At 42.1% G+C, this 21,244-nt stretch overlaps 1 protein-coding gene across 26 annotated transcripts in view; it reads right to left on the reverse strand.

Annotated features, from left to right (window-relative positions):
- CAMK2G (calcium/calmodulin dependent protein kinase II gamma) overlaps window positions 1-21,244 on the reverse strand; it is a 118,013-nt gene that overhangs the window by 50,565 nt on the left and 46,204 nt on the right. For all 26 annotated transcript variants that reach the window (XM_063163811.1, XM_063163814.1, XM_063163802.1 and 23 more), the window contains exons 3-4: window positions 15,376-15,435; window positions 277-331 (exon numbers count right to left, since the gene is read on the reverse strand). In XM_063163811.1, the coding sequence (XP_063019881.1) occupies window positions 277-331; window positions 15,376-15,435 (115 nt within the window). The remainder of the gene's footprint in view (window positions 1-276; window positions 332-15,375; window positions 15,436-21,244) is intronic.

Raw genomic sequence — 21,244 nt, forward strand, 5'->3', positions numbered from 1 at the left:
GCTGCCTCAGAGACAAAAATCAGTCTCCATACACAGGATAGACATTCTTTGCCATCCCACACTTACACCTGGTGACAGAAGCCAGGAGCTTTCCTGGTCTGTCCCCACCACACAGTCAATGGATTTTTGTCAAATAGGCCAGAGGTCTATTAGAGGTATTTACAGGTCTCAAAAGAGAAGGGGAGAATGCTACTAATGCAGGTGCTATTTATTCCACTCTTAGTCAACCGCCAATGTGACTGCATCACTGGTGAAGCATCAGAGACAGACACTTACAGATCAAAGACGAGGTAATGGAAACCTTCTTCTGAAATACTGTCATGGAGTCGCACTGCAAAAACAATCAAGAATTGGAGATTTACAGAGCATGTAGCAAATATGACACTTCACAAATCAAACTCATGCACACAACCAAGTCCTCCCTCAGCCCACTCAGTCTATTAATTCCCCATGCCCTTTACTCTGTGTGCTCCCTTAGTGACCTATTTTCTTCTGTTATCTCAAAGGAACAGATGGGTGTCCTGTACACACATTCACCCCTCTCCAGCATCAAAACAAGCTCTCAGTATTTTTGATCTCCTGTTCATTCTTCTTCTCTAATGTTTCAGTACCCTCCTTTCACATCTGCCAACTTTATCCTACATGCTCATATTTTGGCATTTCTCCCAATCCATTATTTCGTAAAACAAACCTTTTTCCCAAGTCCTGAAACAAGCCCTCAATCCGTAAATTAACTCTGACTGTACTGGAATGTCAGTAACAATGGTCTCCTTTCTGCCATTTATCTGTAAGGCTTAACTATGTTCTCTTCTGTTATTTCTTTTTCCTCACTCCATTCTGATTTACACTGCAAATCCTTACCCAAAATTCAGAACCAGTTTCTTGTCTCATTTTTCTGACCCGCTTGTTTCCACAGACATCTCTGATCACATTCCGCTTCTCAAAATTTCATCCGCCTTCAGCTATCCCTCCTTAATTCTGCTCCTATTACCTAAATTAACTTTCATCTTTTACTGTTCCATGTCCCAGGCTCATGATGGGCCACTATCCCCTAATATTTTGGGATCTCTGAGGTTCTGATCTCTGAGGTTCTGTTCTCCTTTCCCCATGTTACACATAGGCAGTATCTATGCATTCAGCACAGTGCCATTTCCTCTTGCCTGATTCAAAATCTCCATTTCTTTGACCATTCTTGGATACCTAGGCACTATTGTAACCCAAGAGGAGAAACTTCATATGGCTACAGAAACCATACTTTTTGCTTTTTTCCTCTGCTGCAGAGCATCACTCTTTCCCTGCCAATCAGCCGCACGTTAGCAATTCTCTTTCACTCGATTCCTAAGCCTTCACATCCTGACTAGAACAAGATGTCTTCTTCATATGACCATCTATAATCTTTGTCTATTGATTCACCCAAGTAAAGCAACTAGCTGAGACAAGACTGGGTCTCAGTCACTTTAACACCTTGTAATTGAGTATTGACCAAAGCAGAGTTGACTGTTCTCATCATTACAAGAAAAATCTCATTATCCTGCTCTGTCAATGGTACCTTTGCCTCTCTTCCCTATCTGCCATTCTCTTCCACATACATCGCAGGTGACCTTCCTTGATTTTTCCAGCATCATGATTTTCTCTCTGTCAGTATCAAGAAGTCAGTTTGCACCTCTTATCAGTGCATGACATCAGCTACCATCATCACTGTCTTGGGAAGATTTCAAACTAGCACTGGGCACATTGGAACAGCTTTTGCACATGTTGTCAGTGCTCTTCTTTATTCCTTGCAACTCTCCTTTGTTCAGGCACCCTTCCATGTGCATGCAAACACACTCAAACCCAGAAGAGAGAGTAGCCCTGACGTGCAGAGACCAGTACCCTTCCTCAGAGGATTTAATTCTTTCCTTGTTCTTTTTGCCTGCTGATTCCCATATTTTTTCTCCCTTTATCTCTGACCTAGTCCCTTGGCCAGTTTCCTCTCCTTAGCATTTCTACTGCATACCTAACTGCAGGGGTTTGGGAAGAGCACTCCATCCACCAAAATGCTGTGAACAAGCCAGGGCAGCATTCAGGTGCAACATGCTGCTCCTAATGTGTGAAACAGACACATCACCCTGACCAACTATGTCCTGTAAATCACTTGCTGCAAACAAAACAAACGCAGTTTTAGTTGGGTTTGTAATAACTTTATTGTAACGCAAATTTGTGTTTACAAGAAAACTTGCCTCCCGACCACTTGGCAGAAAGCAGCAGAGGCGGAATTAGAAAAACACAAGTGAGAAGAAAGGTATTTCCTAGGAGAGAAGATTTCCATTGAAGATTGGAAACAGGATGGAAAGCAGCTGAAAGAGACACTTGGATTTCCAGCGCAGGGCAGTTTGCACTCCAGTGAAAACTGCTTGAGGTGAAACCAGGACAAAGCACATCAACAAGAGCTGAAACCCAGAACACAGGAAAAAGTCTGCCGAGAGATGTTATGAACAGATGGAGATTCTTCAAGGAAAGCTGAAGGTACTAACAAGGGCGTGTTTGGTGATGCACAGTGGGCATGAAGAAGCATTCTCCTTCCTCTGGCACCTGAATGGTCACCAAAGCAGTGCAAGAACCACCAAGCACAGAGGAGAGTGGCATGAGTGATATCACAATGGAGGAGTACAGCCACCAGCATGCTGAGAACAGCAGCCTTGAAAAAGACATGTAAACATCTTGGCAGGTAGTAGTGGGGAATAGTGAAGGATAAACTTTGATCCAAAGATTTGGACAGCAAATTATATCAGAAAATAAAACACAAATGAGCTGATTGGTGCTATTCCTTTGTCCCAAGGAAAGCAATTTTGTCAGCTACATTATGAAAAGGGAAGGAAGTAGCAATTCAGCTGGCAGAGACTGGCAGAGGCAGCAAAAAGAGCCTTCAAGGACAGTAAAACACTACTTGTGTCCTTAGGTGAGGAACCATGACAAGACAGCAGAGACAGTTCATAAATACTGACGTTGTGCACCACCCCAGGGCTGCAAGCAAAAGAAGGCCTTGAAGGAGGACACAGGTCATTAACTTAACAAGGGAGCTGCCTCCTCACAACAGCCCACAATGATGCCGGAATAAAATCTGCCTGGGACTTCATCTGCTGAGGTAATGAAGCTCAGGGAGTAATGGTAGGAAAGCAAAATCCAGAAAAACTACACTGGGCACCACCACCTTGCACAGGAATAATGAGTGACAGCTCAGAATAGGCTTTAAGTGTGGAGCGGGACAGCAACAAGGGGAGTCAGAAAGGATCAAAATAAAAGTCTGAAAATACCAAAACTCTCATGACTCTCAATTCCAGCCCTTCACACTGATGCAAAGAAATAAAAGCAATACACAGTAGCAGAACAGAAATAAAACCTAGTGTCCTTTTCATCCTGAAGTTTTGCTTACCTATCCTCCTGCAGAACCTCAAGAGCTTTCCTGACTAGCGAGGAGTCTGCAATGGACAGCTCTGAGCCATGGTTCACTCTGCTGACATGTAAAGTTAAAATGCCCTGCTTTCTACTACAGTGCTAACGTCCCTAACTAAGGGATAATTAGCTTAAAAACATGACCTGTCTTTTCCAAAATTGTTCAGCTAGTCCACAAAATGGCATATATTTAGAAATATCTGAATGATAAAAAACATTTATAAGTTTCTGTGCCTTCTCTCCACTTTGGTGGTTCACAAATATGATCCACATTGTGTGAATCTTCACTGTGAAGAAACACAAACATCTGATACCTGCACCATCCAGACAGTATAGAGCCCTCTCTGCTTAAAGATAACCTGTGCAAATGTCCTCCACCTGAAGGCAAAACACAGATTCCCAAATGTCCCAGTTCCAAGAACAAAACTCAAGTACTGGGCTGTCCTCTGTTTCAAACATCTTCCCATGAAAAGAGGATCCCATTTCTTCCACAGGGTGCTGGTCCTGACACGCTGTCTATCAGCTCCTTTACTACCATAAATTCAGCTTTAACACAGTGGTTGAACAGAGCCCACAAAAGCCGCTCATATCTGTATAACTTGTTGACAGAGGTTACAAGAGAGTGAAAAATATAATTATATGGAGACACTGGAGTGCAAAGTACTCCTGAAATGTGATTATCCATAACAAGAAAAGCAGAGAAATAAAAACAAAAGTATTCATCCAGTTAAACCTTTCTTCAAAAATATTGCAGTACTGTGTTTTATTCTGTCATCAGGGGACCAGTGAAGCATGTGTCTAGCAGGGTAGGCTAGACAAATGCACACATCACAAAAGGAGTCTCAAGCTGCTATAGAGGGAAGTTGCACAACAGTAACAGTGTCTTTCAAAATCCAACCAAACTAAAAAAGAGATCAGTATTTGCTCATCTCACTCTATTCACCAGAAGATGAGGTAGATTATTTCTATCAGCTGATTCTGTTACCAAGAAGCAGCAATTCAAACTGTATTTCCTTCCTAGTCAAACCCTTTTAACACAGGGATTCTTTTAGATGTAGGAAATTAGACCCTGCCAATACCACTCACAGCTGGAGTCACCTGATGACTCTTCCCATTCAAAGATCCCTGATGGATGTACTACAATGGTTAGGTTCACAGGAACAGAGAGAGAGGGGAGTACAAAAGAAAAAAGAAGCAAGACAGACAACAAGGCACTAAATCAATTACAGGATATGGTGAAAGACTTCACCAAAAGTTTTATTCAGGGGAAAAAAAAAAGGTCCCATCCACACAAAAAAAAAACCCAAAGAGGTTTTGTAGAGTTCACGAGCACATCTAATTTTGTAAGACTGACAAGTCTTACAGATAACTTTTGAAATAATACCTAAAAAAACACAGAGCACTAGTAAGCACTGCCAGAACAAATGCTGTCCAAAGGAGCAGCATCAATTACAGACTGGTAGGTAGAAAGCTTTCCAACAAAACCAGCTGCTCAGTCAGGAGAAAGTGTGCATCACCACTTGGATGATATTGCCAAGAAGCACATAGATTCTGGGAGGAATAAGCAGTGGTTTCAATACAGCATCTTGATGAAACAATGTTTTCAGCAAGCCACAAAGAAAGCCTAATGGGTTTTTAAAGTATCTCCTGAATGTGGTACTGCAGTGGTACTCCACACCAAGGGTCTGCTACTCAAAGCTGTCCCTCCAATTTTAAATGCACACACGTAACTGCACTGTTAAAGAGCTGTGAGACACACACAAGACACAACCTAGCTAACTGCTCTAAGCACACTTTTCTTTGCTCAGTCTTCCCTTCAGCCTTATCCTATGTAAACTGATTTTACCTGTACAGGAAGCACCTCCCACAAGACTGGTCTTTTGGAAAAGTAACTAACAACAGAAAAATAAAGATACCAAATGGCTCCCTTTCCCCAAAAACTCAGATCTTCAGCACACTCTGCAAGTTAGGGCAAGTTTTTTCTGTCTTGTGTGGGTGTGTGTGCAAGGTCCAAGGCCCTAATGCAATCCAGGGTATTTGCACAGAGCCTGAAACCACACTGAGTGGCTCAAGGGGACGTGCTGCGGTCACTGAACCTCACAGCAGCTGTGGACTGGAGTTCAGGCACTTTCTAAGAACATCTGCTGTGAATATTACTTTTCCCTGCCTGCTGTCTTCAGAGTCTCACTGGAAATCTTGCCTCAAGAACAGAACTTCAAGCTGCTACTTCAAAGTGTTCCAAAATCCTTGTGCACTTACCTTTTTTATTTTAGAAAGAAATAATACTGATAAGCTATTATATTAATGAGAGAAAATTAGGCATTTTTGTAAAAAACAGCAGTAATGCAGTAACAGTTGTGCCATATGGTTTGCATTCCATGCCTGAATAAAGTGATCCAGTACAGACAGCCTCAGCTCTCTGATGCCTGAGTGTGATACAAACCAACTGAACATAAGAGGAAAATCTCCCTCATAACAAACTGCACCAGCCTAACAACAAATGCAAATTGCTGCTGTCACGCAAAGCAAGGCTCTGTGAATGCAAAAGTTGAAGTGAATAATGAAGAAATCAGAAAATAGCTATCAAATTTTGTAAAAATCCACCCCAACTACAAGAACATAAGACATTGAAAAGCAACAGGTATCTCGTCTTTAAAAGGTCACATCTATAATGCTAATTGGTATTGGGGTCACAAGCACAGAATATGCCTAGCCCAGTTCTGACCCACATCTCCCTTTCACTCTGTCCAGTGTGCTGAATATTATTATCTTTTTACTCTTACGTCAAGCACAACAGGCCAGGAGGATTTGTGCCTGCCACGTAAGCCCCAGGATGAACATTCCCTGTATCCCATATCCACAGGAAACAGCAGAGCAGGGCTGTACAGGGGCTCAGCCCATGCCTGGGGCAGGCAGGCTCTTGTTAACACAGAGTGATTTCTGGCAACCTGCTGCAAGTAAATATCTTAAAGCAAAGAAGCTTCCAAAGTTGCAACAAATGTAAGTACAGAAGCAGAATTTCACAGGACAATTCCCATTATCTTCATGCAGCAATCACTCATCTCTGCTCAGGAGAAGGTAACATAGGATGAAATCTGCTTGCTCCTACGTATCAGTAGTCTTTGCCTGTCCTTAGGGAAAGTGTTCAAGCTACAGGTAATCTTGTCTGCTAAATCTAGGTTCACTGGTGCTCCAAAGTGTAAAGCTTTAATTTTTGATACTATGGGCACATAAAGGACAGTATCAGCCTCTGCACCAACACACATCAAGTGCATAATGCAGTATTTAGGGCTCTCAAATTAAGTTGCTGGTGTTGCAGAGCCAATAAAAGACAATGCAGAGGTTTATGGTTGTCTCCTGGGTCATGGTAATTGCAACCCAGGAACTCTTCCATGCAGCCTCAGTAGTGCAAACTCAAAAGTGCTCTGGGATCTTCTGGACTGAGTCATGTTATTTAAACATCAGCCACTCATTAGGAAAAACCACAGCTTCACTTTTCAGCAACTTTCAACCAGACATCAGACATCTGCCTGTATCATGGAGAAATGGAGGAGGTTAAAGATGCTGCAAGGGTTTATTTCAAGACACACTGCATACCAGAAGCAGCAGAATAAAACTGGAGGGTGAAGTCTACCTGATTTCTCTTCCATGGATACTCTGCAACGTGCAGGAGGTACTGAAACTGTTACAAACACACATGGCCCGACAGCCTGCAAACTGAGCACTATTGTCCATGGCAGCACAAGTGACAAGTGAACTGAGGCAGATGGCTACCACCCACACTCCCTGCTTCCCCAGCTGCTCAGCAGCCTGGGCAGCCAAGACGGGAACTGTCCCACCATCTCCGAGCCTGGCTGTGTGCCAGGACACTTCCTGCACACTTCACATCACTCAGGATGTCTGTCCCACGAGGAGCCACCACCAACCTGTGCCTGCCAGTGAGCTGGGTGCTCAGCTCCCACCCCAGCTGTTTCTCTAATTACATTAAACACGCAAAATTCAGTTGCAGCTGCTTAGGCTGCTTCCAAAAGGACTCTCCTTTTAATTAAAAATTTGCTATTAAAAAGCATTAAATTGTGTAATGCAAATAATCCTCTAGAAATCATCTGTCCCAGCAGCTAATGCCCAGCTTTGTCAGAGCAGTGACCAGCAGCAGCAGGACAGTTAGCTAACAGGACACAGCAGGCTGCTGTTCCCCAGCCCCTCTGAAACGTGCTCTCCTTCCCTCCTCTCCCAAACCCGACACAGCGAGGTCAGGGTATGCTGGACATACACCAGCTTGCTGTAAAGTCCCCAAGCACACAGCATTTTACACCAAATGCACTTCCAAAGCTTTGGAAAATGGAAGAGAAGGAGGATTTGTTAACACTCTGCTCAGGTTCAGGCAGAACCAAGCTGCTGCAGGCTCTGCAAAGAAAGGCAAGGAACAGTGCTAAGGAAGCATGAAAAGGCCCACGAGCACAGAGGTGGATTTCCTGTCCCCCTCACCATTGTTCTTACTGTAACCTTTTTAACTCTCCAGCCCTAAAAATGAGACTAAGGTAGTGCCCAGTTGGGAAATTCCCTTATGCACAGAAATTCACAGCCTAGAAAGGAGCTGCAGGGAGAACAGTACCTTTCCTGGTAAGAAACCTGTCTTTCTGCAGAAGTAAAAAGCAAAAGTAAAAAAGAAAAAAAAACCAAAAACACAAAGTATTTTTAAAAAATATTTCAGTGCCAACTAAATGCTATTCTCCCTTTGATTTTAAATGTCTGTATTGAAATGCTGAAGTTCAGCACACAATACATATCATCTAGAATGCCCTAGTTAAACATTAGATGAGCCAAAAGAATATTTCACAGGAATATTTCCTGCTCTCCTGATAACAGTGCAATCATGACCATCCAGAATTGTTATTAATAATTTCCTATTAGCCACATAGCAGATAAGCAAAGTACTTCTGATAACCACTAGTATTATATGAGAGCTTTTTCTAAAAATCCCCCAAAATAATAACAAGCCAACTTCACTGGTGTCTCAAAGAAAATAAGCAGAGAACACCCACTTTATTAAAATTAATAAAATACAGATAGTGGCCACGACAAATTTTAGCTCTCTCACGCAATGCTCTGCATCCTGGCATTTCTGCCATGAGGGCTGAATCCCTGCAGGCAGGTGTTGTGCCTGCCATCCCCAAACCTTGCTGTGTGAGCCTGATGTTCTCGGCTCTGCCTGGCACTGCCCAGCGCAGCCAGGAGCCCCTGGCACGGCCGCCTGTCGCCTGCAGGATCTGACCAGAGTGCAGCCACCCCCTGCTGCCATCAGGCCTTGGGCAGAGGGACCCAAAGGAGGCTCTCTCCATTCCTCAGTGTGGGGGGAAGGCAGAACGTAGGGGAATCCTCCTCTGAGTTTCGCAGTACCTCTGAGTGCACAGAATCTGGCCCTCATCCCACTATTTATTTTTTTAAGGGATTGCTTGCACACAGATAAATCTCACAGTTAAATAGATGAATAATGGAATCCAAATATGTCTCTAGCATAGACCAAAGAGACATAAAGAATAAATATGTCCCCTGGCAAGGAAAAAAATGCAATTATTACTCTATTCCCAAACTGAGATGGATTATGTAGAAACGGTTTTCTTAAAATCAGAGGAAAAGCTATAAGAAGAGACAGCAGTAAAAGAAGAAAATACACAGATATAAATAATAGTGAAATAATTAACTGTGAAAATCAGAATGAGAAATGAAAAGGTGGACTGCCTGGGGTTTTGGAGAGCATTCCATCAGGCAAACATGCATGAGCACTCACCTGAATCTCTAACAGTACAGAGACTAGAAATAACAAATGGTAACTTGCAGCTCAAGGGCCCAAACTTTGTAGCAGGAACACACTTCAGCTGATAGTCTGTTTGAGGGATTTTTGAGTGTTTGTTGGCGGGGTTTTTTTGGTTTTTTTGTTTGTTTCGGCAGGGTAGGAGGAGAGCAGGTTAAAGGTTTAAGTCCAAGAATATTATTGTTTGACCTCTTAGGAAGCTCAGCAGGTTGCTGTCCTCTCAGAGAGCTCCATAACACTTCCAAGGAAAAGCTGCTCAGTAACTGAGAAAGTCTCAAAGCATAACTCTTACTACAAGGTCTCTTTTCCCCCTACTCTACCTTCCCCATACCATCCCCTCTGCACCAGAAACAGTCCCTCAACAATAAATTGCAGGGCAGCAGATTTAAACAGCCAGCCATGCATGGGAGCATCCCACTTGAACACCCCTGAGTATCCATAGGGAGCAATCATGGCCAAAACACTGGAGAATCCCCTGCATTTTAACTATTTTTGCACATTACATCCTTTCTGTCCCAAATGCAAAGGCAGTCTGGATGCCTGCAGCCAAATGAAAACAAGGAAATCTGCTGTTTACGGGAAAACACAGCCTACACTTTTTTTCTTGTTCACTAAGGAAGCAATTCAAATCTCTTGTTAAGGAAAAGGTGATAGGAAAACATTTCAAATGGCAGCAGGGGAGAAATACTGAAGGCTTTCTAATCAAGACTAGTATGTTAAAATGAGGAATGAGTGAACCTGAAATTGTGGCTGATACCACCAAGACAACAAGTCCAGTATTAAGTCTGCAGATGTGACCCACACACCCTGTTTCCCACAAAGGTTTGCTATTGTGGGATAATCCAGCTGGGCTGGACACAGAAGCACAGCATCCTTCTTTCTGTCTTTGCCCCACTTCACACCTCATCTGTAACCATCATTTAAGGACACACAAACTGGAGCCCTTTTCTTATACACATCCATAAAAATCACTCCCACAACTCAGAGGTAGGAGGAGGACAGACCACTTGTCAAAGGAAATGAAATTCAACTGGGTCAAAAGAAATTCTTCTAATTCACAGGAGATTTCTATACCATTTTCTCCCCATTTTAAATAAGGACATGCCCAAAATTGTGGATTTGTGCTGAGAAAAGCCAACAGATAGCAGTTAAAATAGGAAGAATTCAGGTGCAAGCATATTTTGGAGAAGTCTGAAGTAGGAAAAACCTGAAAAAGCAATAATTCTGATAGATGCTGAGGACAGCATTTCACCACTGCTATAAATTCCCTCAAAGAAATTAAGTCTGAAGCATTCTGCAGAGGATACAAAGGCAGAAATCAGGAAAATATTTTGGCTCTGGCTCTTGGGCTACTACCAACTTCTCTTAAAACATATGGTTTTATTATTCTAGACCTAAGTGCATGCAGTTCTTCACAGCAATGGGCTGCCATGAGCTGGGGCACAATGACCAACCAGAAGTGCTCAGTTCCAACTGTGAACAAAAGATCTTCAAGAACTTCTTTTATACAGTTAGATTAAAAACACCTAAGAAAAAATACAGATCAAGTGGTGACAAATCCAGAAAAGAGACCCATATTTACACTGCCATAACAAAGAAAATTTAGGAGAAGAGCAACACCTAACAACACAGTGGACAAAACCCACACATAGAGTAGACTTCTGCTCTATACACTGAACAAGTCACAACCTTACCTTTGTAGGAGAATGCTAGAAAAGACTTTTCAAAACTATGAATGATGACTTTCAATTGTGCATCATTATTGCTTTGGGAAATAAGACAGGAAAGGTCATGTTTCTGAACTTCATATCTGCATTGAACAAACCTGCAGGAATATTCTAGGGTTCCCAGCTCTGTTACTGCTTTAAACCTTTGATAGGTAGCAGGAAGTATGAGGGAAAAATGAATGTTTCACAAAGATAGTGTCTGTAGTGGATGAACTACAGGACTTAAAAATCAAATTCAGATTTTCAGACTGACTAAAGTTTTCAACTAAGCAGAAGACCAAACAGCTCTTCCTTTAAGCAGGAGTTGATATTCAAGACATTGTAAGTTTAGCTCTGATCTTAGTAATTGCACAATTTTCAATGGCACAACCAGCAAAGCATCTGCAAATGAAGAGTCAGGGCTATGATTGTTCTTACAGAAATCTACCTCTTTCCAGCAAAACAGGGATTAAGGAGGAAGCAGCTGTATCATTCTCTTGTACACATTCACAAATACACCCATGTCTAATGTCACAAGATCTATACCTAAGTGAATCACTGAACACTAAGTTGTTCTAGAAGTGGAATTTCCCACAGAGCCATAACTCTCACCAACTTCCACAGGCACTTTATCTCTTTATGGACAGTGGAGTTTTAATGATGTTGTCTTCTGCCTTTTCTACACATCCATATCCTCAGTAATGGGTGCCTTTTTTGAAAAGAACAGATCACTGACTGATCTCTGTCCAGTTCTGCTGTATTTGATGACCATGGCTGGCAAATGTCTCTCTGGGCCAGAATGCAAAGTTCTCTAGTAGTTGTCAGAAGGAGAAAGAACAAACTGAAATTTAGGGAAAGAAATCCTTACTCTAGTGAAGTCTGACCAGCTATAATGACACATTCCATATAATGCATACCATAAGATGGAAATCAGAAGAAAATTGCCTTAAGTCAACTTTCTTTTGTCCAGACAAAAAACCCCTATTGCAACACCAAGCTTTTAGAAGGATTACTCTACTGTGATTACCTTGGCCATAATGTGCATCTAAAGACAAGCCAAACACCCAGCTACAGAGCCAAAGCCTCTAATTAGAGCTGATATTTGATGAAGGCATGTTAGGATAACTCAGAAAGCAGTCATTAAAAAACAAACCCAACAGCAAATGGGAATATCACTTCTACTTTGTCTCTAGAGAAATCTTTATTTTATCAGAGTAGCAGTGGTATGGTCAGTGCATTGCAGTTCAGAATCAACTGTCCTGCAGTAAATGCTTAAGACCACAAACTCAACAGCAGGCTTGCTTTATATCCTGTGTACAGGCAAGAGGGAAAAGCAGCCTGCCTCAGAGTTCTAACTTTCAGTCTTCTGCCCAGACTTGCTACAGGCTCAGCTCCCTGTTCATTTGCTGCAACACAGTTTGCAACAAAAACAGTAACAACAGAAGTTGAAATTGAAAGCAAGTGCAAAAGCTGCAGAATTCTTTTTGGGTTGTGAAGTGTTACTGACATAGCTGACACTGAGGCAACACACCAAGTACTCACTCAGAAGAGTTTACAACATGGAATGCCAGAAACTTGGTGATTACTAACTGCTAATACACATTTCGAGGAAAAAAAAAACACTTCATCAGAGCAACGTTTCCCTTCCATGACAAACTAACAAGTCCAAGGAACATGGAAGCAGCAATGCATGTAGCATCTGGACTTCAGCAAGGCTTCTGACAGCATCTTACACGCTCTTTCCACAAGCAATTAAGAAAAAATGTGTATTCAGAACTAGCTGACAACAGTGTTTACAACTCATTGAAAAAAATACTCACATTTTATCATTGTCAAACTGGAACAATGAATCTAGTGATATCTTCAAGATTTTGACTGGAGTCCAACAGTACTCAACAGTGTTATTACCTAGCTACATGATTCAATACATGGCACTGTTATCAAAGACCATATTCCTGTGGGACCTGAAACCCTTTTACACTATCAGAAGAAAAATCAAAATGGTTTTGACAAATGGGGAGAGGTGAAACCCCAGACCAGATTTCTTCTTTTTCCTCTCTTTTTAAATAAAGATAAGGGTAATATACAGTCAGTTCAATAGGGATTCTCATTTATACAAGAAAAAAAAATATAAATATGTGCTTGCCAGAAGTTTTGCAGAAACTAATCTGGACCAATAATGTGTCAAAAAACAAATGTGCATCAACAATATATTTAAATGAAAGCTTCAAAGGTTGATGTACAAAACAAACATCTTTGGTGGGACAGGTGAAGCAATTCCTTCCCCTCTGGACAACACTGACATGACCTCAGTCATGCCCAATTTTGGACATCACATTTCTAGAAAGATATGAAGCAACTGGAGAGAGTCCAGAGAAGGAGGAGGGGGAAAAGGAAAAAAAAGGACTGGAGGTCTAGAAAATATGACATACGAGAAAAAATTGAAAGAACTGGGTTTGTTTAGTCTGAAGAAATAGACTAAAAAGAGACATGATAACAGTCTTCAAATATGTAAAAGATTGTTACAAGAAAGAAAAACTACTTTCCCCAGATACTCCAGATACAACTAGAAACAACAAGCTAAGAGAAAGGCAAATTATGTTTTTAATGTTTAACTGACAGAAAAATGAAACATTTGAAAGACTGCCACCAGGGGCTGTGAAAGGATTAAAGGTTTTTAAGTACAAACATGCCTGGAACCAGCCAGGTATAAAAGATTTTCACAGGATTGCTGAATGAACCATATGCCTTCTTGAGGTCTTATTCAATGCACTTTGATTCTGTGTTGTAGGCATAAAAATGGATTCCCTTATTTTTATTTGTAAGCACTCATTGAGTTTACAATGACTAGTTCCTTTTCTTAAAAGAAAATCTCTTCTTTCTAGGAAGGTGGGAAATTCTCTGTAGAAAATGCAAGGGCCCACTGACATTCCCCCAAACTGCCTTTTCCAAACCACAACAGAACAGAAGACAAGCACTGCCACTCATTACAACTGCAGAACTGAAACAGGAATGTGATATATTTCTCTCTCCCTGCTGTTTACTTATAAGAGTGGCTTTCCTGTTGTGTATAAAATTTACTCTGTGAGAGGTTTGGAAAGAAAAGATGTAAGAAATTATAAAAAGGAGAGATTATGGAAGTGAAGTTAAGGTCAAAATATAAAGTGACATCACCTACTAAACTAAGTATAGCAAGTCTTACAGAGCAAATGAAATGCAATAACTAGAGTTTTAGTCAGTGTGAGTACTGCCAAGCAATAAACTTAGTGGCTAATATATTCATCAGTGCAAATTACTGCAGAAGGGGGCCCCTGGTCCTCTCAAGCCATACCTACATCACAGCTACACTCAGATGCAAGAAAACTCTTTCTGATTAAAAGCTGCTGCTAAGGAACTTTGCATTAAGTCAGGTCCTGAGCTTGTGGAAATTGCTTGTTGATCACACATGGAATAGAGTAGAGATGCCAGTCCATGGGGGATGCTCTAAGGCACCTTTCCTCTCCCAGCGCTTCAGAGCAGGAGCAAATGATTACAAAGCTGAAAGTCAGAAGACCAGAGAGATGCCCTTAAAGTATTATCTCCACTGACTGATTTATGCAAAAGTAATACAAAGTAATACATCACAGTCTTCCCAGGAATTGATATTTAACTGTGGTTTTGTTAAAAGTGGCAGTTTGGTATTTCCTAATGTTTTCTTAAATAAATTAGCTCAAATCAAATTGTAGCTAGGATCCTAGAGGCTTTATTTATTTTAAAAAGCTAAAAAGAGGATTATTAATGGTCCAAGCTTCCATGGTGCTTTGGAACTAGATAAAAATCCGTGCCCTCTCTTTACATTTCAGTAAATAAGTTAGGTTTTTTAATGTTGTGCCTTATTTTGCCTCCCTTTTTATATTTAGACAAACTGTTCCCTTTGCTCCAGTACTCTTTTGTTTTCCCCCCTTCAACATAGGCAATTCAGTCTTGGTCCCTTGTTTTCAGAGTAAGTGGCCACTACAATGAGAGGAGCTGAAGTATTAGCCCATGCTTGTCTCTGAGTACAGCATTTAAACTGACATGTCAGTAAGGGCCAAGGAGAACAAACAGAGTATGGATGTGGAGAAAACAAACACAACACCTCACTTCCATTGCAGAATGTCAGATGAGCAGACAAGAGTCATGCCCCACCCAAAGAGCAGGGACAGCTCTGCAGGGGGAGCAGGGAGGAACACTGCACTCTCTGGTGAACGCCTGGGGCAGGATGCTAAGGCATGGGACAGGGTTGGATGCAAAATTTGACAGAGAGATAAACTATTGAGGTGATTTCAACTTTGACAAGCTGTTGTGAACATTCAGAATACATCTGTTCTCTTACAGCATGCTAGCTGAGACACACTGCTACTCTTGTCTCACCCCTACCCCTCTGAGACCAAATAAATTTACCAATATTTGGATGCTTTAGAAGTCGGCAAATTCGAGCTTCACGTTCCAGTTTCTGGTGATCTGAAAGAGAATAAGAAACAAGGTGTTAGGTACCACAACTCTGAATTAAGCTCTTGCTCATACTCAACAGAGAGGAACACAGTGAACCAGCAGACATCCTGAAGGCTGAGAACTGCTGGAACATGTCTGTCTCCCAAAACTTCACAGGCATTTCAGGAGAGGGCTACGCAGCTGAGGCTGCACTAGGACTGCTGCTCACACTACAGAGCCAGCACTAAACTGGTATTGCACCCTTTGATTCAAAGTGAGTAGCTGCAGAATGAAAGGCCCTGCTCTTCCATCAGCTTCTCAAATATGCAAGGCCAGTTCCAGTGAGACCCTTTCTGGGAGGTATTCTTTCTCCAAGGCTGGAGAGTCGGAGAAAAAGTCTCAGAAGAAACAACACACATGAAATGGGAAAAGGAACTGCTTCCACTCCAAAGAAACACTGCGAAAGAAGGGCAGAGTAGGAGAGAGAAATACAGCCCCTGCTAGTGCACAGCCATCACATGAAGTAGAGAACTCTGCCAGCTTCAGTGAACTGTAAAGGTAACCATACTTCAGTACCCATGGACAGACTCGCTGGTGAAACGCTGATCACGCACTTAGGAATCTCCAGGCAAGAAATTCTGCTCAAATGCTAAGTATGCTTATTCCAGCCCAAAGGCAACATCAGTTCAAGCACGACATTCATCTGGATTAAAGAAAAATATCAAGGAGAGTAAAAAATGGTTTCTCTTCCCATGTGTGAGTTCAAGGAAAGGAGAAGGACTTAGAACAACACTGCCTACCTCAGCCAAGAAGCAGAAGGCTTTGTAGCCACTGAGACTTTTCACTACAGCAATGGTTGACTCCTGAATTTACACTACAACAACCCTTTCTTCTCCTTTGAAATGCTCACACTGGACAAGCACAGATTGACTGAAAGGAACTGAGAGAGACAAAATATTTTAGGCAGCCCTGGCAGCTGCTAAAATCTAGATGTTTGTGGATGCAGATGCCTAGAACAAGACAAGTAAGAATGTCCAGTCCTTGGACTTCCCATTCCAGCCATCTAAAGAACATAGCAAAGGGAAGTAGCAGAACCTGCCCACTCCTGACAATTCCCCTCTAGCAGATCTTCAGCACAGGTGAGACTCTCTATCCCTGTAACAAACAGACCTTCACAGGAGTAAGCAGGATCCTTGTCTGGTTGGACTACTCAGCAGATCACTGGTAGTGATAGGAATGGAATAGTGATAGGAATGCAGCACCCTTTGATTTATAGGAACCCCACTGGAGACCCACTTCAACAAAGCTGCACTGCACTACTCAGCCTGAAAATTGACTGAAAATTGACTTGGTCTCTGCATCATCTTCCCTTCTCTCTGTAAAGGAGGCTTGGGGCAATTGTTCTCTTCCCCATGAGCAGAAGACTGAGACTGAGCCAAATCTCAGCACAGAACAATTTTGTCTCCCAGGCTGGGAATAGAAGCTCAGGGCATTGCACGATTCCTGTCTTCTTTTCCACTGCTGAACTATAGAAAATGTCCCAATTAATACATTATAGAGCTGAGATGTGCTTACATCCTCATCTGCTATTGTTCAGGGATGGGGGATGGTAAATTACTCCTTTCATCTCTCCTTCTTTCTCAGTCCTGGAAATTATTGTTGTTGTTGCATATATTTTAGAGTTCTGTGCCAGAACCACTCTCCAATAAAACACAAGGCAGCAAGAAAGCCTGGAGAGCTTCCATGCTTCTGAGGCCTTGGTGCAGTGCAAGCACTTTCTCACCTGCATTAGTTGGGAGGGGTGGGGGTGTCTTTGCTTCCCTTTTAGCAGCATCTCTCACAAATGAAGTTTTGCAAAACACAGTAGCAAAGTAACAGAAGTGCTGCACACTCTGCACTCAGGATAGATTCTCACAGCAGGACAACAGTTTAAGATAAACTATCCACAGCCTGCTTGCGTGCTTTGGCCTCACAAATTCCCCGCTTTCCCTCTCAGCTCTACTTGGAACTCCTACCGAAGGGGATCCTTCATCTGCTCAGATCACGTTGCCCTCGTGCACAGCTATACTTGCTGAGAATCTGTTCCCAAGTACAAGGACACAGAGAAGCAGGCAGAAAAACAGCTGAGCAAAGGGGGAAGAAGAGGCAAGAGCTCACCACGTGCTATTCAGATCCCAAGTCCTGACAGTCAGGACAGACAGCTGACAGGAGCAAGGCTCAAACAAAATGACATAACCATCAAAATGCCATGGGAGATGTAAATCAAGAGCAATTGCTCCCCTGAAATCCTACACCGTCGTGCAGAGGGAGGGGAGCTGGCAGGGCAGCTAGTATTCATGGGCAGCAGCCACACCAGAACTTGTGACAAGAGGTCACCACCCCACACTCCATCCCTCCAGCACCACACAGCCTGGCCGGAGACCAGAGGAGGAGTACAGCACTCCGGTCACAAGGTACAGGAAACTATTTCTGGTCGAGGGGAAAGCATACCACACTCTTCTGTCTCCAGGGCAACAAAACAGGCCAACTCAAGCACAACTCACAGAGAAAAAGCACACTCCAGCCCTGGGAGCACCAGCCCGCAGCAGTCAGCCGCCACAACTGGGAGCAGCGAAAGGTCAGGCTGGGCGGGTTTCCTGCCGCCCGCCCTGCAGGATCACAGCTCCCGCTCCTGCAGCAGCTCCAGCACACGGCCCAGCCAGTGACTGGGTAAACACTCCATCCCCAAAGGTCTTCAGCACTTGGTGGCCTTTGGCACGGTGTAAACATTTGACTCTTACCAAATCAGCACCAGAGTCAATTCAGTACTTATGGGGAACAACCTGGTACCCAAATGCATAAGGAATAAACACAGAACCTCAATTTTCTACCTTACTCTGCTCTAACAAAGGTTTATTCCCAGTAGGAGACAAAATATCCAGTATTTTTTGAGTCCAGCAGAGCAGTGAATGGGTTGGCTTTAACACTTTTCTCATACAGGATCTGTCTGAACTTGAAAACGCAAACTAGTCCTAACTGTATTAAAATAACAATTAAAAAAACCCTTCCTTACCAAGAGCTTGCAAAGAAATAATTTCTCCTCCCTCTGCCCTAAAGATAAAACTTATTTCTGCAGGTCATTTGTGGAGTGGAGGTGCTTATTCCTAATGCACAGTGGAACTATACCTCATAGCTAACAGGAGCACAACAACACATCTGACCTACCTTGCAGGATTCTAGGCCTGGGATTCCTGGTTGGGCCTATTTCTCACCTTTCACAAAACTGTGACATTCAACCAGTAATTTCCATAATCTGCTTAAAACAAAGTATATCCTTTAGAAAGCATAAGGGTTCACATTCAAGAATACAAGTGATAAATAAAGTCATACACCCACAGAAATTACTGCAAATGTTAGCTCTCCTTCCTGTTAAAATTCGGCACTACTGTTCCAAGTCTGAATTCATCTACCTCCTGCTTCCAAATATTGGATTTCATTAAGCTCTTTTCCCGCTACGTTACAGAGCTGTCTAGCCCTGAACAATAGCTGATGCTTAAAACTTAAGTACAGGATATTACAAACACTCATCTAATATTCATTTACTGTTTTCCAGCCAAAAAAAAATAATCTTGCTATTTGGAAAATTATTCTATCTGCAGTCTGAAGCAATGAGTATCTATACAGACAGGAAAGTGCAGTCTATGTATCTCTTTTGTAGCAAAACTTGAAGTGTAAATGCTTAAGATGGTGATTAAAAAAAGGACAAAACTTACTTGTGTTTGATACACAAACTGAAGTGTGAATATCTATTCATCTTTATCAGTCCTTTATACAATATGATTTTTCTATCTCTGTTCAGTATGTAAACTTACATTTAACTCAAGTACCTTTAACATCATTGCTCTGCAAACATAGCACTGTCACTTCAGTGACATTACTCCTGGGTTTCTTTAGAACATACCTGACGAGAAAATGCTTTTTAAAAGCACTGGGATTTCTTTGGGATGGCTTTTGATTTTAAATTAACTTAAATAGAAAATAAGAATGGCTGTGTTAGCACACAACACAATATGCAGTCCACTCACTGAGGCAGGACTTTTAATGCACAATGGGTGGACACAAACGGGTGTAAATCAGCACAACCAGTAAAGTCACTGCTGTAAGAAACTCTAACTGGGAAGGTTAAAACAACAACCCTGCCTGAGTACAGAAGACCAAAACCATCATAGTTTGTCTTGATTTTCTACAATGCATCAAACTTGAGCAGGTCTTGTGGCTAAAGCTCACTCTTTATTTAGTACACCTGCCTTAAGAAAGGAAAAAGATAAAGGAGCAGGGGATAACTTTTAGTAGCCTAAATTTCAGCCACTTTAGTGGAAAGGCAGATTCTTTCCTAAAGCAGTAAAAAGAAGCATCAAGAAAACTAACACTTAGATGTGAATCAGCTCTGTGATAAGAATCTATGTCATGAAGACAAAAAAAAGTGTTCCTCCCTTTACAAATGCGTAATATTTCTATTCTCAACTGGAATATACAATCTGGGTGCTCAATACTGCACTCCAACTGTCTTCATCCTGCATTAGGACCATGCTCTGTCCTTGCTGTTAAAGGAGGCTTACAACTATCATTCCTGTGGGAACACATTCTAGATTACATTTCTGAGAATGGGAAGAGTCCGGAAGAAGAATCAAACTCAAAGCAATAAATTCAGTTTGATTGCTGTCATCATGCCAATTCCGGGAGACAGTCAATTGGTGCCAGCTGCTAAGATACCATTTGAGTTGCTTCAAGACAGAAATCGAATTTACATCAAATAAATTTTGTAGTGTGAGACTAGTCTGAACCTTCAGGTTCCTTCATGCTTGTTTAAATTTAAACTGCCTCTCTGAGACATTCCCAGCAAAAAAAGCATTAGCTCCCTCACCCTGCACTTTGAGACACAGACTTCACCCCATATTCTCTCATTTTTTCCAGCAAGACTGTACTACAGAATGACTGACATGTCTCAGCATTTGCAACAGGGTAGCAGAGGACACTATGCCATACCAAACCACCACCTTAAACAGGGATACCAGCAAGTCTTAGACTGACACCACTTCCCCATCTGCAGAATTAGTAGAAACAAACATAAAAATCATCCTAGGCCTTAAGAATGACTAGAGGCTCCCATCAATTCAGTATATCCTTTCTGACAAGAGCTAAGAGCAGATGCCGAAAAAGAAATGCAAAGAAAATAAGCATATAAGGACCCCTTCCTCTCTCCTTTAAATTTCAGTGTTTCCACACTGCCATTTCAAAGACCAGCTCAAATTAATACATCTGTAGCAGCATACTAGGCATTGTAGGCAACATTTCTGAAAGCCAGAGTCTGTTTTCCAGCCTCTCAGTGCAGAATGATCCCAGTGCCACCATGTCCCAAGTGCAAGTGCAGAGGGGCTCCCACAGCCAAACAGCACCTCCAGCACCTCTGTGGTAGCAACTGTGCAAGAGTCACAAAGTCACCAAGGGCAACACATGTCTGGAGCCACATGTGAGGACGAAAGAGCCAAGCTCCACTTTTCTCAGCCAGCCAAAGCTAGAGAAACAAGACAGCGGCAAAATCCTCATCTCTTGCCATCAGCTACAGACAGAAGGAGGAGGTTCAAGTGCCAACATGACACAATAAAGAAATATAAGATTTCTTTCAAGAAATGCCGGCAAACATATTTTCTGAAAGCCTTTCCTTCAGTAAAACCACTAACATCAACACCTTGTAACAGCCTTTTCCCATGCTCTCACTACTTCCCAGAAACAAACAACTCCATGTGTAAAAGTGTAATATGACCCCTAACAGTACATATACACACAGATCTTAAAGACA

Source organism: Melospiza melodia, chromosome 9 (assembly GCF_035770615.1).
Source record: "Melospiza melodia melodia isolate bMelMel2 chromosome 9, bMelMel2.pri, whole genome shotgun sequence".
NCBI classification, from domain to species: Eukaryota; Metazoa; Chordata; class Aves; order Passeriformes; family Passerellidae; genus Melospiza; species Melospiza melodia.